We start from the raw sequence: 17690 nt of genomic DNA, 5'->3' as shown, positions 1-17690 counted from the left end.
ACCATTTCGCAAGCCAGTCTCCGCATGCGAGCATCCCTTTATTCTAGCGTGCCTAGAACACGACGGCGGACGCAAACTTTGGATTTCGCGTTTCTCCACTGTTTTGGTGTGCACCGTTTGGTGGTTATCTTAAACAGTCCTATGACACCTTCTGCTAAAGCACCACGAAATGGAGCCTACAATCGCTGGCGGTCGTCTGCTTACATTAAATTACACTGCAACGCTCGAACCCCCTTCCCCCATTTCGAACTGAGCATTATTGGTTTATTTTCACCAGTTTCGCACGTGAAAACAAAAATCGAGCATTATTCCTTCACATTTTTCAAAACAAAAGGATTGTCTCCGCAATATTCAGTTTGAAAATTTCACAATCGTTAGTCATCTTGTACATTAATACATATGTTCCTCATTTTGGCAATACCGTGTTTCATATGAAATCCTCCACTCGCACATCTCGTCAGCTGGGTTTGTCAGTGGCTTTGCAAGGTCTCGAACATCAGGAGAAAAATCCGTTTACAAAGCCCGCAGCAAATCCCGAGACACCGTAAGTCAGATATATTGGGACTTTGCCGAGAGTGAAAAGATACATGATCGATTTTCTCTTTGAGAAGAACGTATAAAGAAGAGTTCGTTTGAGATCTCGAGCAAACCGATCTCGATCGACGACAATGTAGCCCACTCTGTGAAATTAAAGCACTTTCATGAGCGACGGATATTTAGATCGTGATTGCCGTGCAACATGAATTTCCATGAATTCTATGAATTTCATAATAAACGTTTATATGAACGCACTGTTGAACAGAGTTGGATCAATTACATTATTTCAGTTCAATTACAATTACAATTACAATTACTTTCATGAATGCTTCAATTACATTACAATGACAATTACTCCATGCTAAAAATATCAAATTACAATTACAATTACAATTACTCCTTGCATGCATCAATTACATTACAATTACAATTACAATTACTCCTTGCATGCATCAATTGCATTACAATTACAATTACAATTGCTGCTGTTGAACATGTAATTGAATAGTCATAAATTCAACCGTGCTCCTTGACAACCGTAGCGTATTTAAGAACAATTCAAGTCTAGTTCAGATTGTGTAGTAATAATTGCGTTGATGTGCGTACATAGTATGCTATGTAAGATGTCACTGTGACGTAATGTAAGCGTGTTTTGTATGCTAGGTAATTATGGCTCACGTAATTGGAAATGTAAAATGTTATTTACCTAATTTCCTCTGGGTTAGGATTGAGGATAGGGTGCAGTATGTCGTTGAAAAAGTATTATAATATATGCATGTGTTGGATTTGCGTATATAGTATATAATTAAAGAAAGAATATTATTTTTATCGAGGGACGTAGGAATTAGGATGATGAGTAAAAACAAAACCGTGCTTTGTCAGATAAGACGTTATATAATATCCAGTGGTCTGGTTAGTTAGCCAGACGAAATAACGATGCATCATCGTGATCTGAAATCGTATTGTAGATTGCCAACCCACGGATAGATGCGCAATATGCGAGTCACGGATGAATGCACCGACAAACGTACTGAAAAGTCGGTTAAAACCAGCAAACTTTATAGTCCTAGAGCTGGCGATCCATGCGTCCAAATTTGATGCATCTGGTCTTCATCGTAAGCTATTGATGTACTAATTCCGAAAATACAAAATAAAATCTCGTCAGGGCAATGTAACTGCTCCAAAATAGCCGTTTAAGGCCGACTGTTCTGAAAAGTGAGAGCGCTGCAGCAGCATGACTACAACAATTACCAGTTACGCCCATAGCGATTGTTCAGAACAATGCCGATTCCCAGACTTTCACGACTATTTTGGGATGGTACCATTGCCTGGAAATATACTTTTATTGCGGAATCAGTGCGACACTAGCTTTCGATTAGGACCATGCATATCAAATTTCGACTCTTGGATCGCCAGCTATGGGACTATCAATTCTGCTGCTTTTAGCCGGCTCAGCAGTTCGCTTCTCGGCGTATTCAATCGTGAGCCACGTGTTGCGAATCCATCGGTTGGTTAGTAATTTAAAAATTGTATGGAATGGCAGCCGAGGCCAGCATAGCGGTAAAAATAAAAATAAACTTCGCCCGCAAGGGCGCGGTTAATGGCCTTCGCGAATGGATCCACCAAATTCCTTGTCGTTCGTTTAAAGAGAATGCATTATAAGTCAATTGTTTTATGCTGTGCTTGTCAGGTCTCAATAGCAATTTAATGTAATTGAAATTGTAATTGCGCAAAATTTTTGTCAAATTACAATTACAATTACAATTACACAAAATAAAAATGCTTCAATTACAATTACATTACAATTACATTGAAAAATGTAATTAATTACATTCAATTACAATTACAAATTACAATTGATCCAACTCTGCTGTTGAAAGATGTAGGCTATCCAAATTCTGGAACACCAACCAGTTAGGCGACAATTTGATTGAAACGAAGTTTTATAGTACTAAAACTTCACCACCCTCGTGTTCAACACTGGCAGCACTTGCAATGATGTTGTTATTTTGTAGTAGTGCGGACAAGTAGGGGAATTTCAGTCTGCCAGTAATGCACGGTATGGTATTACGCGAGTATAGTAGGTCTATGTTATGGAACGAAACATCGGTCTGCGATATGGAGCGGTGCATGTATGGTATGGATTAATTTTTCTAACGAAAAGGTCCATGCTTCCTTGCAATATGACCTGGAGTTCCGTACGCATCATGGTCGGTTCAAATAATAAACGTACGTATTAACACATGACATCAAAGGTGGCATTGTCGTTATCATACCTGCAGTATTAGAAAGTACGGACATCATATCAAATATTTGGTACGTACAATTCTATGTAGGCCTATACTACGGAAATAGGCGATTGTCACGTACGGAATACGTAAATCAACCGTTCTCTATCGTGCCGTAGGGTTTTTAGTAATCAACTTCGCAAATAAGCCGCGAAAAAGTCTCGACGGCTGTGTTGATCATTTTTAGGATAGTGACCATATCAAATTCAGCAGGTCGCGTAACATTTTCAAATCGGGAATTTGGTCGAGACCATATGGTTTGGCGCTGCTGTTTTATAACTTCGAGTCGCTTGAACATTTTCGATTCACGTTCGTCAACTCATAAATCTGCAGTGACTCGATGAGACCTACAACTCGATCCCAAAACTGCCTGCTAGACATCAATACTATACTTATACGGGCCATTCCGGGACCATTAATAAATTTAATTACCTAATAGTTACAATAACAGCCGGTTTCTCAACTGAAGAAAGTTTTACGGACAGGGCTGTATGAATCTTATTCTTATTCATGGTAGGAAAAGATAATTTGGAATGTGGTTAAACTGTCAAAACACCACTAACCACCATCATTCGAATAGACGATACGGTGCGATCAGAGAAGTCAGCAAAGAATTGGGTATACTTTTTACGGACTACCCGAGAAGCCCTTGCCCATGAGCGTTACTAGTTATTCTACATTTGGGACAACGGTCCCGCGTATTGGAAGCAGTGAAATATTATGAAACTGAGAAATCCATCAACAACACTGAATAACAGTTATTATATTGTAGTCTGAATGCTACGTGAGTATCTGATACCGGTATATGAATGACTTTATTACTCACCGATATCCCATGAAAACGAGGAATAATGAGCCACCAAGCGAATATGCAGTCATTTTCCCAGCCTGTAAACGAACAAATTCATCCTTGTGAAATTTTGTGAAACCCCTGATGATCCACAGAGCCATCTTGCGTAGCCTACAACAGATCAGCTTCATTTTACAAGAATACACAAACACGAGATAAGGACAAGACTGCAAATTTAGTTGTTCCAAAGTTCCAACTGCTAAGAGTCCTTATTACACCAGACGGCATACACGGCCTGATTTCCGCATCACTCTAATCCAGTGGTATTCTTAATCTTGTCTTGATTTCTATCGAATCGGTAATACTAGTGGGCGATATGGGGGCGGTCGCTGGAAACATTTGGTGGCGCAGAAAAAGGTATTGTAGGGGTAGCCTAGACCTTGGGTGGGCAATTATTTTTCCTAATCGGGCCAAGTGAGAAAAATAATTACGTTGGCGGGTCGAGTGAAAGAAATTAGCTATATTCTTCAGCGTATTTCAATTTTATTTCTAAATTAAATTGTTATTAAATGCTGCTCAGTGAATGTGTTGATATTAGGTAATGAGAAAGTGACGGTTAATTAAAAAATATCTATTAGCTTTCAAGATTAGAAACAATGTTAAACATGAAACATTTTCATCTCTCTTTAAACCCCTATCCACGTTCTTCTATTTACACTCTGAACATTCGAAGACAACATAAGGATTGAGATGAGGCTGCATGATGAGATCACAAGTTTTCAATTGTCACGTCATATGTTTGGTACATCACAATATGTAAATTCCGCAACATTATTACCGACAAATTTTTACTTCCGCGCCACTTTGACCACTTCTGACCTTGGTCAAAATTAAGTCTTTTTCCATTTAATCAACATGCCACTTATCAATAAAGATACAGCTTTGGCGGTAAGATTTTGACGTAATTTCACCGGTCCTGCACGCAATCTACCCGCCTACTAGCGGGTTTTGGGATGCGGTCTGAACACATTGATTGTCAAGGGTCATACTCGTAAAGCTTCGCCCATCGACTGTGGAGTGGCACGTCGGTCCTGAATTGTGCCATCTCAACTGTGAGCTCTGGTGATTGCTAGGGTTGGTATTCTCATTTGGTCTCCAACAGATTTCTTCACGGACAGGATGAAATCGTCTGACGGACCATATCGGATGAGACTATGTATGAGCGGAAATGCCGATGCGCACCAGCAGGTGTCACATTCGGTGGTTTCCAACAGTTTATGGTCGCGATTCAATTCCCAATTTGAAGAAGCTCTTCGCGAGTTACAATCGAAAATATTGGGTCAATATGGCTCTTCGGTCGAAAAAGGTTTCCAACCCCTGCTTTAGGGCCTGCTAGCGGGTTTTAAAACGAAGTATGAACACACCTGACGTCACACTAGCAATGCTTTGCCGGTCGGAGGAATTGCCGACAGGAGAGGAATTGTGTAACATTGGTCGTGAATTAAGTTGACTATTGGACCATCTCCTATTTTTGCTCGGGTGATCACTAGGGAAGGTATTCTCATTTGGTTTGCAACAGACTTCTTCGCGGCGGGAAGGATGGAATTTTTGTCTGGTCAGTCGGTCATGTGTTTGATAGCTTGTTATAATACTGTTAGAGTGTATGGTCGGTGCAGATATGTGGTTGTGCGTCGTGTGACCACGGCCAAAACAACACTTTCAAGCCAACTCCCGCCCATAAAAACACTGGGTTGTTTGGGTAAACTACAGGATGATCGATGCAACTTTTGCACGGGCTTACTATATGCATCAGGTTTCTATGTGTGTCTGGTTTCTATGTGCATCTGATCTTAAATATTGTGTATGACTTCTGTCAATAATATTGGTTATATCATTTATCACTATAAATTTTTATTCACTCTGGGCCCAAGTTATCAAAGTTAGCGGTAGAGCTGGTGGAGAAGATGACTTCGAAAATGCAGGGAACGTAATTGTAGGCCTACACTGTAAAAAATATACCGTGTATTCAACGTGTTTTTTGCATGTTTTTTCCAAAAACACGTTTATTAACAAAAAACGCCGACGTGTTTTCAAAATAATCAAGTTTAAAACCGAAAACGCGACGTGTTTTCCAATTAATCAAGTTCAAAACTGAAACGTAACATGTTATGTAAAAAACATGTTGCGTTTCAGTTTGGAATAACGTTGCTCTGATTTGAAAGCTACTGTCGCACTGATTCCGAAAATATGCATTAAAATCTAATCAGGGCAATGGAACGCCTTCGAAATACACCCCAAACTATGAAATTCGGCATTGTTCCGAACATTCGCAACCACGCGTTATAGGGCCGGTTCTATACCAATACCGAGAAAACCATTACCGAGAATGGACATTACCGAGAATGCCATTACCGAGAATGGACATTACCGAGAATGGAAAATACCGAGAATAGTCATTACCGAGAATGGACACCACCGAGAATGGGCATTACCGAGAATGGCCAATGTCAAGAATATAGCTTACTGGGACTGATTTTGTCGAGAAATTAATACCTGAGCATCGATACCGAATGTGGCAACGCCCTGATGCACACACACGACCTGCTCATATGCATAGCATGCCTGCATTGCATATATTGCATTCTCGGTAATGTCCATTCTCGGTGGTGTCCATTCTCGGTAATGTCCATTCTCTGTGGTGTCCTTTCTCGGTAATGTCCATTCTCGGTTGTTTCCATTCTCTGTAATGGCATTCTCGGTAATGGTTTTCTCGGTATTGACCGGACACCGTTAGGGCCATTGTGCTGCGTCGCTGCGATTGTTTGGAACAATGCTGATTTTCAGATTTTGAAGGCTACTTCGGGGTAATTCCATTGCTCTATTGAAATTTTAATGTATATTTTCAGAATGTTGCTTTCAAATGAAATCAACTATATCTAATTTGAGCGCTCGGGTCTGAAGCTATGGGATATGAAATTATGTAACGTTCATATTGCTGAGCAAGCAAGCGTGACGATAGCTGTGGCGAATCTATCCTTATAGGTTAGCTATCTATTATAAAACATGTGAGTATTCGTCGTAATTTATTAGTTCACACCTTACACGATTTCAGTATCCGTCGTGATTGGTTGAAAAATGGCTGTAATCTATTAGTTTACGGCTCACAAGATTTTAGTATCCGTTGTTATTGGTTGAAAAAGTTCACGGCACACGTGATTTCAGTATGCGCCATGATTGGTTGAGAATCTTGTATTGCCGGGAAGCCGCCAGCAAGCCAACCGCACTGAGAACAGAATTTATTGTCGACGCTGACTGACTGTTATGGATTGGGCTTGCCCAGTTAAAAGATGCGTTTGTGGTCAGTTTTCATCCCGGAAAGTCTTGCTAAATCATGTACGTTATGTGCATCGTTGGTGTACCGCATTCACCTGTAGTATGGTACCGTGTGGAGACAGCAATCCACCGATGACGTTCAGCACTTACCATAGCTTCAGAGTGCATACGGTAACCAGTCGATTACAGTATATCATGTTGGGAATGTCTTCGCCTAACTATGTAAATGATGAACCCAAGAAAGTTGAGCCAGTTAACATATTGGGAGGATGTGTCTACCCAGCCAATATGTTGCATTTTGTCGAATGCAAGATATGGAAGGACAAGTTTGCTCTGTAAAATTATGTGACAAACACGGCAAAAGAGAATCCATGTTGTCAATCAGGATCAAGGTGGTCCAATGTTTCTCTATGAAGATTTTGACGGGCACTGTCACATTTGTGGTATCCTCAAGACAGGCTTTGGCCGATATTTACACTGTTATTCAGTGTGAGGCTGACAGAAACCGGTTTCCTTTGTGTTTTACAACCTGGTGAAATATTATACCAGAGACTCCATAATTTACTGGTATACTGTATCGGTAAATTACAATATGGTGAGCAATGTTCCTCTAATTTTTGACGAGTCTGCTCAAAGCAGCACACTCACAAACTCACTGCGCAGACCCTTGGACAACAGTGCGTAAAGACTAAAAAAAAGGTCATCATATTGGATTTTTTGTGCACAACTTACATTTTCTGTGCACAGAGACCGTGTTAGCCCTGTGCATTTGCGCACGGGCGCAGCTTAGAGGGAACATTGATGGTGAGATGGCTACATTAGACTGCATCATAGAATATGTTTCAAAGTTTATTAGGGAACTATATGCCGATAAAGAAAAGTACCAGTAATTAAAATTGCGTAATTTTCAACATGGCGTTCTATTTTTCAGATTCATCAGACTGGTTAGCGATTTATTACTCTAGTGCTATTAAATATGAAAATGCTGATAATCCATGGTAATATTAGAAAGGTGATCACAGTTGATCACCTACCTGAGATTTATGATGTTGTGAGATGTGTAGTTCGTAGTACCATCTAGGACAGAAAATTCACTACGGAATATTACGACAAATCGCTTGAATGAAACGGCGATTTTTATGAATTGTCTGCCAAAGATATGGGAAAATATGACTGGTTTTGAAGATGTAAGTGAGTAATTATATTCTATGCATGACAACATAATTATCATCGTAAAGCGATGATCATGGTGATCATACCGTACTAAAATTATCTTGTCTTGTTCGATATCTGTAATAGAAACGAATATAGATTTTAGTCAAAATCACGCCGTGTTATATGCAGGGCTTTAGAGCAGCCGCAAATTGAAACTGCTCCTGCTCCAGCTGCTGCTCCGGCTCCGAAATTATCGCATTGGCCTGTATATATCAGGGGTGGCCAGCGAGAGGGTTTTGCGTGACCCGTTAGCTAATTTCCTATTATATTATCGAAAATGAATTGCTCAGATTGCAAACTTGCATTGCCAACAAAAAATTACAATTCTGACTGCGACGCTTGGGATGTTGATGACTAAAATATCAGTTCTGACGCATTGGCAGATCCAGGGTCCAGTCACATTTTCAGTAAACTGTCGTACATTACAATAAACTAGAATAGCAGCGAAATTTTTCTTCACGCTTTGCGTGTTTAATTGTCGCACGATTTCTTGCTTGGATAGCCTACCCGCTACTGAAAACGAAAAAAAAAACGCCTAATTTATCCGATTGAGTCTAACTGTATTCGCAATTACAGGAGAAAGTCTTTTCGCGTTTGCGCTCGCATAAAGATCGTCAATGGTGAAATGCAGGCACAAAATGATTGTCGCATATTATTGGAGATCTTCGTTATCGATGTGGCCAGACGCCGAATAGTCGTGTCCTTGCAATCTGAGCCTAGCGGGTGGTATACAATAGACCCGCAATACTCCAGTAATAATATTATTGACCTTGTTCATTTAAAAACTTCGAAAATTTTACCCGCTTGGCGTGGCTAGTGGACCGCGCACTCGTTCGTCAATTGCATGGGGCCCTTCAGCCGAAAAGGTTGGCCATTCATGGTCTATATAGATTACTAATCCACCATAGGTTACCGTGATTTTCCATGTATAATGCGCAAAATTTTCACGATTTTTTGCCCTAAAATCGGGTGGTGCGTATTTTACATGGGAACAACACGCTTGGAAGAAATCTCTCTCGATAAAAAACTTGAAATCACACTTATCCTCATTCTTATGTTTGTTTCCAATCGCGCGTCACTTTCAGCCATCGCGCGTAGTAATTAGTGGGAAGCGTGTATCCAATTAACGAGAGTCGTGTGCAAAAGCATGCGATCTCCTGCTGAGTTGGTTTGCTGTTTGAACGCAAGCGAAATTAGGTCACTAATAGACACTCGCGCGCTGCAATTTTCGCCAATTCATCGCGTCAACGACAGGCCCGAACAATCGCATACGCAATTTATACATACACAAGAGGCCATGTGCGCAAGATATAAACGCTTGCGTAATCAGTCGCATCTCCAACAGACCTGTTGCGCATGACATAACCGTTAGCCTAGGCGCAATCGCATCTATAATAGGCATCGTGAGCAAGATGTTGGATGTCGGTTCGTTGGCCTAAACTAACTCCCCGCATCCTCGCAGTCTTTGGCTGCTATCTACTATCGTTTAGAGACAATACCGTTAATTGTATAATTATTAGCAATCGCATCTGTAAAAGGTCTCCTCGTGCTCAAGGTGTCGCGTCGCTAGCCCGAACTATCGCGCCGCCCGCTTCGCAGGCTTTAACTGCTATCTACTATCGTTTAAAGACAATCCCGCTAATTGTATGATGATTACTTGATTAGCGATCGTTATGTAATGATTGTTCAAGAGTGACATCGCAAAATAAAATGACATCGTATACGAAATCGGAACTATTCATGTACTGAAATGCAGGGTGCGTACTATACATGGGTACAGGCTTTTTCCCAGAATTTGCATGCTATTTTAGGGGTGCGTATTATACATGGGGGCGTTCTATACTTGAAAAATTACGGTAGTACTTTTTTGTTTCCCGAATTGAATATGTTAGAATATGTTGATATGAGTGATTTTATTTTTATCTAAAAACCGAAGATTTTGACCGATAAAATTGACGATTTTGACCGATAAAATTGACAATTTTGACATTTTTCACCCTGAAAATCTTAATTTTGAAGAAATTGTGATCTTGTATATGTAAATTGCCTGTTTCCTCCCCATTACCTTAGAATTTTAGGCTACTGCTTATCTTCATTTTTGATCGGAACTGTCTGCTCTTACGAAATAGTTGGGCCTGAAAAAACTTTTGCTATTTCTGCAATAAACTGACTCAATATTACCGGCAAGGTGATAATTCGCTGGGCTTTGATGAAGATATTTATTACAGAGTCAACCTGCATCGGTATATTCTCCAGGAGACGAGCGCTGCATCGAGGTACAGCAAAAAGCAATAAGTGTCGAGTGGGTAAAAAGACTATACGTGACAAGAAAAGATTCAGGTTAGGATGAAAAATAACATTCGAATCGTGTCATGAGGCCATTTTGAATGGGATATCAACACAAAGTCTATTCGAGATTTAGCCGATGTTGATCGATGCGCATTGGGTAGGTATAAAGCAGTGTTGGGATCAAGTCACTGATAATGACAATCCCCCTACCACGTTCATGCAATAGGCTAGTCCTACGACGTATGCACGCACCAATTATTGACGATTAATATCAATGTGTAATATCATACAGCAGAGGCTGCATTACATTCCAATTTTTCAATGTTGGTGACAGACATGTCAAAAGTTTGTCCAAACTTAATCCAAACCTTTCTTCAACTATGCCACATTGCAGGGATCATGGAAAGACAAGCTCTGCAACAAGATGAGGGAATGGCGAAGACACCATGAAAAAGAAGTTCTCGTCTTGAACTTGAAATAGCAGAAGCATGGACGCTGCGACAAATGGAAATCTCTGCAGCTTGTGGAAAAATCTAGTCAACGCTGCAAGTATTCTCGAGTCTCAACATGCAATGTGAGCATTTTAGTATCATGCTTTCCTCATCTAGATATCCTCAATATGAATATTTTGATATGATACTGATAACACCAACAGACAATGTTACGTCTAATTTTTCTCCAATATGTGCGCATGCGAGCAGCTTAGAAGGAACATTGGCGAGGAGTAGCACCTTGCACCGATAATCGGTCATGTTTTAATTAAGATCTATTTTGTCCTACAGAGTCAACATGTATACTCTCCACAGACGACGAGCGCAGCATCGAGATACATTAAAACGCAAGAAGAGGCAAGTGGACAGAACCGTAGGTATAAAGCAGTGTTATGATCAAGTCACTGATGGCACAAACCCTCGGCATTTGTAGCATGCGCAATCATTGTTCATGACACAAAAAATGACATATATTATAACTAGGGCCTTTTTTATATGACCTTAGAAAATCAATATTATGATTTTATTTTTTGGAAAATATGAATTTATGTGAAAATGCTGTATTTTGACATGCAAACATCGGCACTGACAGAACTAAAAGAGTAAAACCTATGCAACAACAGGCATACACGTCCACTTTTTATTCTAAATCACTGTTGTAGTACAGTAGTAGTGTGAAATGTTAAAGTCTTTGAAGTTAAGATTTGGACGTAAGATGACTTTGGTATGGAAAGTGAGAGCTTCACAGACGCTGATGTGGGTTGCCACTTCTGCAGGTGTGCATAAAGCGCTGGTGAAATGTCTTGTATTTGCAGCTCCATTATTTGTTAAACCTCATTCTTGTGCAATCGCTTCTTGATGTAAATTTTGAGCTTCATGACCTAACCAGGAAAATGTTACTTCATAGCTTCAATATACTTCAAAGGGATACGGTTTTGTGTTGAAATTGATTTCACGACTTGCTGATGCATAGAACATAATATGACTTTGAATGGCCCTAATTATAACCTTGGGTTAGCAAAAAGTGAAGTCAGTGTACAAAACTCGTAGGTGACCTAAAGATACTTTTTAAATTAACATACATTGTTCTTTTTGGCCAGATTTTAGTTATCTTGAATTTTTTATTCGCACATACTTCCAGACATAGACATTTCTTCCTTAGATATAAGGGCGACCAACCCTTGGGCTGCACGGCGATTCTAGAAATTGAATATAATATTTATTAGTACTCGCACAAATGAGCGGTGGAACCTTTGCACAACGCGATATACGCAGCCTCGCCGCAACCTTGATATTCATATGTCCAAGCTTGGAATATTCGTTGTCAAATGAGCCCAGCGGTATACAAAGGCGACCTGCAAATCCTTGCAGGACATGACTGCACACTTACTTGTCATAACATAATTGTCATCGAATTTGCTGCGTAGTAATATATGTCATGTTTTCACCATTGCCCAACCCTGTTCCCTCCTGTCGGATGACTGAAAATCTTCATCAACATTAGAGGGGCCCGCGCAAGGTTTCAAAGTCGCTGATTTACTTTACGATGTCGCAGTCGCGACAAAACATACATTTAGTTGATTTCTGGCACTTCTCGTTCAGGTCAACAAAAACTGGGGTGGATGGTTGGGATCGCAACGATCTTCAATGACAACTATGGCAGCTTCCTGTTTGTTGACAAAGTGAGTTGTTTGGTATATGTGAAAGCATTATGTCCTACTGTGTTGTGGACACAAGCAAATCGCATGGCTCACTGCCATCGGGCTACATCATTCACATCATACAAAAAAGGCAATTTATGGCACTATTAACACTGTATTGCCGTATTAAAGGGGCACTGCGCTCTAAAAATGATGTGGTCTCAAATTGAAGGTAAAAACAAACAAAAATTTTTGCCCGCAGCCATTTCCTTCAGAACGCCACCATAATGGAGCTGCAATTTATTGAAATTTTTACAAGACCAGCTGCCGCGGCTGCTTAACCCGTTACATGGCACGATATCTTCACCGTCACACTTGCTCGACGCGATTAGGTAGTCACGCAGAGAACGAATTTTAGATAGTTGTCAGCCGATGTTATGAAGGAAATGTGTCTAAGTTTTGTTCTCTACGTGACCGCCTTATCGCGTCGAGAAAGTGCAACGATGAAGACATCGTGCCGTGTAACGGGTTAAGCAGCCGCGGCAGCTGGTCTTGTAAAAATTTCAATAAATTGCAGCTCCATTACGGTGGCGTTCTGAAGGAAATGGCTGCGGCCAAAAATTTTTGTTCTATTTGTTCTTCAATTTGAGACCACATCATTTTTAGAGCGCAGTACCCCTTTAACACTGTATTTGATAAGAATTGGTATCTCGACAGGTCACCTTAAATTGAAAGAATGATGTAATCCAATATCAGTGAGTTACGAGAATTTCCCGTGTCCCCTCCTATTTCACTTGGAAAGTTGCAGTGTTACGACTGATGCTGAAATCATTCCACTGTGGGTACCATTATGGTCGTTTGATATCCTTAAAATCACCATCACATATGATCGTTTCCTTACCTCTTTGCATGACCCGGACTCACGCGGTAATGACTTATTAGGTAGGCTTACCATATTTTGGAAATCTAAAAAGAGGACAGTTTTTCAGAAATTTGCGACTTGCAAAACCGGAGAAGGATTCTGAAAAATCGATGAATTTTCCCACTTAGTAACAGGTTTACTAAAAAAATAAATCACCGTTTTTCACTCCGAAATACTAGCCGTAGCGTCACTTCTGTGCTAATTTACGGCATATCACTCGCATAAATTTTCAAAAAAGAGGACAAAATCTCAAAAAAGAGGACAAAAGGGCGTCCTCCGAGGACACTTCTAAAGAAGTCAAAAAAAGTAGACAAATCCTATTAAAAGAGGACGTATGGTAACCCTATTATGAGGCCTAATACTTGATCAATTCTTAATCTCTGACCACATCGATAGTACTAAGCTAATATCATTTTCATTTATCAGGAGCCGAAGAATTATATCCGACGATCAAGTACAATACGATCCTGAATGAATGGAAAGTTCTCTTCTATGGCAAAGTTATCAAAGGGGTCAGAAGCTTCCATCATGCTATGGCCACAATACTGGCTGTTCAACATCAAGTTCGCACCATGAGCCTCTAATTCATGGTCCGCCGTCACAAACTCTCCGAACGTTAAGTACACTGCGGCTGTTCGTAGCAAATCAAATATTGTTTCTGTACATACGTCTCGAAACTTTGTAACGTTACGTAGACTTTGGCTATTCGTGATGAATTAATTTGAATAATTCACCAAGAACAGGTCAATATTTTTAGCGGTTATAATTCTTGTTTCATTACATTAGGTACTTGCCGCCTTTTACTGTGACAATTTGTAAGCACTTGCTTAATAGCGGACCGGTCAATATTTCAAGCCGGTATATTAATTTTTGTTTCATTACATACGTTTCTAAACTTTCTAACGTTAGGTGTGTCTGACTGTGACTGTTCATTGTAAATTAATTTAATTAATTTATTGAGGACGGGTCAATACTTTTAGCCGTTATTATAATTCTGGTTTCATTACATATGTACAAAACTTCGAAACATTAGATACTAGGCGGCTTACACTGTAGCTTTTTGTAGTGAATTAATTCATTGATGACGGGTCAATATTTTTAGGGGCTGTTGTAATAATTCTTCTTTCATTGCATAAGCTCCAAAACGTCTTATCGTTAGGCACTCTGCGGCTTACACTGTGGCTTCTTGTAGTAAATTAATTAATTTATGAGGGGCCAATATTTTTAGCCGTTGTTGTGATAATTCTTCATTCATTGCATAAGTTGCAAAACTTCTCAAAGTTAGGTACTCTGCGACTTACACCGTGGCTTTTTGTAGTAAATTAATTCATTGATGACGGGCCAATATTTTCAGCCGTTGTTGTAATAATTCTTCATTCATTGCACAAGTTGCAAAACTTCTTAACGTTAGGTACTCTGCGACTTACACTGTGGCTTTTTGTAGTAAATTAATTCATTGATGACGGGCCAATATTTTTAGTCATTGTAATAATTCTTCTTTCATTGCATAAGTACCAAAACTTCTTAACGTTAGGTACTCTTCGGCTTACACTGTGGCTGTTAGTAGTAAATTAATTGCTTCATGACATGTCAATATTTTTAGCCGTTATAGTAATTCTTATTTCATTACGTATTATTCGAAACTTCCGCCATTTCAAGAATTTTTCTTTTTTTGATGCATTTGTTCTCAATACACATCATTTGATCCAACTCTGAATTGCTTGTTTCAATTCATATCCTGGCTACTGATCCTGTGCCAATCAGTCAAGGTTAAAGGTCAATTGGAATCTTAGGTCGGACGTGTTTACGAGATTACATGTCGGGAAGAAACATGTTAGGCAACAGGTAGAGCTGAACCTGTCTTCCGGTTTTACATGACGGTCATGTATTAGGAGGTACCAGGTGTAAACATGTCTATGGACACCTTTATTTTTTACAGTGTACTTCGCTGAGTCATGTTCATCTATCACGGATAAAATTATTTATCAGCCGGAATGCCGGACCGCACCAGCAGGTTGCACATCCAGTGGTTTACACCCGTTTATGGTCGTGACTCCATTCCCAATTAAAAATGTTCCACCGTCCACCTCAAACTTTTTTTAGACACGCCCCCCTTTATGATAGTGAAAGATTTCGCGCCCTCCTTATCGTCATGTCAAAAAATGCAACCAAAAGAATACTGGCAATCCAAACTTATTATTTGATGACATGGAAGGTATTGAGAGTTGATAACGGAATTTTGAAATGTGACAGGACTTATAGACAGAGTAATAACCAAGAAATGGAGGTAAATCGCGCCGAACGCGAAAAAAAATTTCAGTTGCCGCAGCTTCGCGCCCCCTTCAGATTCTCTCACGCCCCCAGTCTGAGAACCACTGGACTAAATAAAGCATCCAAGCGGCCTTACCGACACTAGGAATATACGGTTTTCTTGTAATTGCGATTACACTCAGTCGTATTACAATAAACGATAGAAACCACCCGCAGCGCGATGAAAAATTTAAAGTTCAATGATTCTTGTCAAAAATAAGATATTATTTAGGTTAATCTACGAAAAATTTTGAGCTCCCTTCAAGCCTTCAAAATTCCGGACATTAAAGCATATTTCAGCATTTCCTCCTGGACGCAGTTTAAACAGTGAAACTCCGAACATGTTTGGGAAATTTCGGACCTGTGGCAACCTTACACTAAACCAACCAAATAGCATTAACCGACTCTAGGAATATAACTTTCTCTTATAATTGCGATTACTATTAGACTTCTTTCAGAAAATTATGGTTATTCTTATTTACTTGTTGATTGCATTTTTGCGAGGGCGATGGTCCCAATATTAAAATCAATATATGGCAATATATAAATATGAATGTCAATGTCATATATAAATCGCGCGCAGCGCGAAGAAAACTTTCCAGTGAGATAAATCTGCGCCAAAATGAGATTGTTTGTGTTGATTTTCGACAAAAATTGAAGCCTACTTCAAATTCCGTACAATTAGACACAGTTGCGAATTTCCTCCCGGACGCAGTTGGTAATTTAGCAACAAATATTCATAATTGAATAGGATCTAGCACTAGCGAATACCGACAAATTCAAACTCATCATACCTGTCGGAAGAGTTTTCCCGTCACGTATCCGACAACGACCCCAACAACGAACGGATGTTTGTCGCAAGTACTGAGGATTGAAGCAAGTGTTACGTTGTCACCACTCATCAGTAATTCCCAAGTTACCATACTGTGAAAATGTCAACTTCTAACAAAACTATCACCCATTCGAGTGATAAACCTAAACCAATTCTGAAAAAAAAAATTGACATTGAATATTTTGTCAATCTCGAGGCAGAATAGCCGAACGTATGAAGTTGTTGAAAATCATCTTTTCTTCGAGCCTAAAGAAAATGGGATATTGGAACATTTCATGTTGCAACGTGCATAAAAAAAGAAATCGAAAACAGCATAACTATGCATAATATAGGATTACCATATGCCCGCCTTAATGAGGATTTGTCCTCCTTTTTCAGGAAATCGAAAATGTCATCCGAGGATGCTTCAATGTCTCCCTTTTTGGAAATTCGTCCTCTTTGATAGCCTTGACGGCCAGCCCACTGGACAGAGACAACTAAAAACGCCATAGATGACGCAATATCTCTAATGTGGATGTCCGAGCGTGTCTTTCGGTAGTAAGACTTGAAAAATGACCTCTATTTTTAGTCAACACCACAGCAATATTATCATGAAGCGTGGTATTCGCGACTTCAGTTGGAAAATGACCTTTTCCTCTGTCAACACAAGAGAATTTCCCGTAAAAAGTAAGGAATCAGCAGTTTTCTGCTCCGGTAATCTATCCTTTGTGATTTGTAAAAGTGTCCTCCTTTCCTGATCCCAAAACATTGACTTCAATTATGTAAAACTGCTGTTCTCCGGAACAAATCCGCAATACGCGTTAGAGCAGTGATTCTAAAACCTTTAGTCTTTCCCGCAGCGCCAACTATTTGTATTTTGGTTCACATTCCTCAAAGACTATAACTTCAGTTCGGTGTATTTTATCAGCTGTATTCATTTATCAATCAATTTTGTGATCTCGAAACATCACAAGTTGGCGATTAAATGAAAGGACTTTTCTAATCTAAGGTGTGTGTTTGATTGAAATACTACTTCAAATCGAACTACAAAATCGTACGCCTGA

General features: G+C 39.7%; 2 protein-coding genes and 1 long non-coding RNA gene across 6 annotated transcripts; 1 reads left to right on the top strand and 2 right to left on the bottom strand.

Annotated features, from left to right (window-relative positions):
- Positions 1 to 242: 242 nt before the first annotated feature.
- LOC145447732 (FUN14 domain-containing protein 2-like) lies at positions 243 to 16807 on the bottom strand. Of its 2 annotated transcripts, XM_080325990.1 has the most exons (4): positions 16610 to 16807; positions 3652 to 3713; positions 2449 to 2580; positions 243 to 680 (listed from the first exon to the last, which is right to left on the bottom strand). In XM_080325990.1, exons 1-3 carry the CDS (start codon positions 16736 to 16738, stop codon positions 2481 to 2483), a joined length of 291 nt encoding a protein of 96 aa, XP_080182116.1. In that variant the 5' UTR covers positions 16739 to 16807; the 3' UTR covers positions 243 to 680; positions 2449 to 2480. The 2 variants fall into 2 exon arrangements, with proteins under 2 accessions (XP_080182116.1, XP_080182115.1); XM_080325989.1 differs by lacking the exon at positions 2449 to 2580.
- On the top strand, positions 5955 to 15222 carry LOC145448190 (uncharacterized). Of its 3 annotated transcripts, XR_013917828.1 has the most exons (7): positions 5955 to 8135; positions 8740 to 8915; positions 10392 to 10503; positions 10847 to 11026; positions 11235 to 11320; positions 12546 to 12625; positions 13932 to 15222. XR_013917828.1 is itself a non-coding variant. In XM_080326540.1 (6 exons), the coding sequence occupies exons 3-6, from the start codon at positions 10941 to 10943 to the stop codon at positions 13978 to 13980; spliced, it is 297 nt and encodes a 98-aa protein (XP_080182666.1). In that variant the 5' UTR covers positions 7269 to 8135; positions 10392 to 10503; positions 10847 to 10940; the 3' UTR covers positions 13981 to 15222. The 3 variants fall into 3 exon arrangements, 2 of the variants coding, with proteins under 2 accessions (XP_080182666.1, XP_080182665.1); XM_080326540.1 differs by lacking the exon at positions 8740 to 8915 and having other exon boundaries at positions 7269 to 8135; positions 11235 to 11316; XM_080326539.1 differs by lacking the exon at positions 8740 to 8915 and having other exon boundaries at positions 7297 to 8135.
- On the bottom strand, positions 10464 to 12550 carry LOC145448191 (uncharacterized). Its single transcript, XR_013917829.1, has 2 exons — positions 12026 to 12550; positions 10464 to 11824 (listed from the first exon to the last, which is right to left on the bottom strand). It is a non-coding gene; the product is annotated as an uncharacterized LOC145448191 (long non-coding RNA).
- Positions 16808 to 17690: the final 883 nt, after the last annotated feature.

Source organism: Botryllus schlosseri, chromosome 10 (genome assembly GCF_051294905.1).
Source record: "Botryllus schlosseri isolate E-star chromosome 10, Bs_hap1, whole genome shotgun sequence".
Classification (NCBI taxonomy): domain Eukaryota; kingdom Metazoa; phylum Chordata; class Ascidiacea; order Stolidobranchia; family Styelidae; genus Botryllus; species Botryllus schlosseri.
Note: the sequence above shows the minus strand (reverse complement) of the source record. Positions and strands in the feature narration are given on the sequence as shown.

Bases quoted from the DNA above. Each gene is read 5' to 3' on its own strand.
- LOC145448190 (XM_080326540.1), top strand. From the start codon at position 10,941: ATGGACGCTGCGACAAATGGAAATCTCTGCAGCTTGTGGAAAAATCTA. The intron at 11,027-11,234 runs GTGAGCATTTTA...TTTGTCCTACAG, and splicing joins CTCGAGTCTCAACATGCAAT to AGTCAACATGTATACTCTCC. The intron at 11,317-12,545 runs GTAGGTATAAAG...CTTCTCGTTCAG, and splicing joins AGAGGCAAGTGGACAGAACC to GTCAACAAAAACTGGGGTGG.
- LOC145447732 (XM_080325989.1), bottom strand. From the start codon at position 16,738: ATGGTAACTTGGGAATTACTGATGAGTGGTGACAACGTAACACTTGCT. The intron at 3,714-16,609 runs GTATGATGAGTT...GTTCGTTTACAG, and splicing joins CGGGAAAACTCTTCCGACAG to GCTGGGAAAATGACTGCATA. The intron at 681-3,651 runs GTGAGTAATAAA...TTAATTTCACAG, and splicing joins CTCGTTTTCATGGGATATCG to AGTGGGCTACATTGTCGTCG.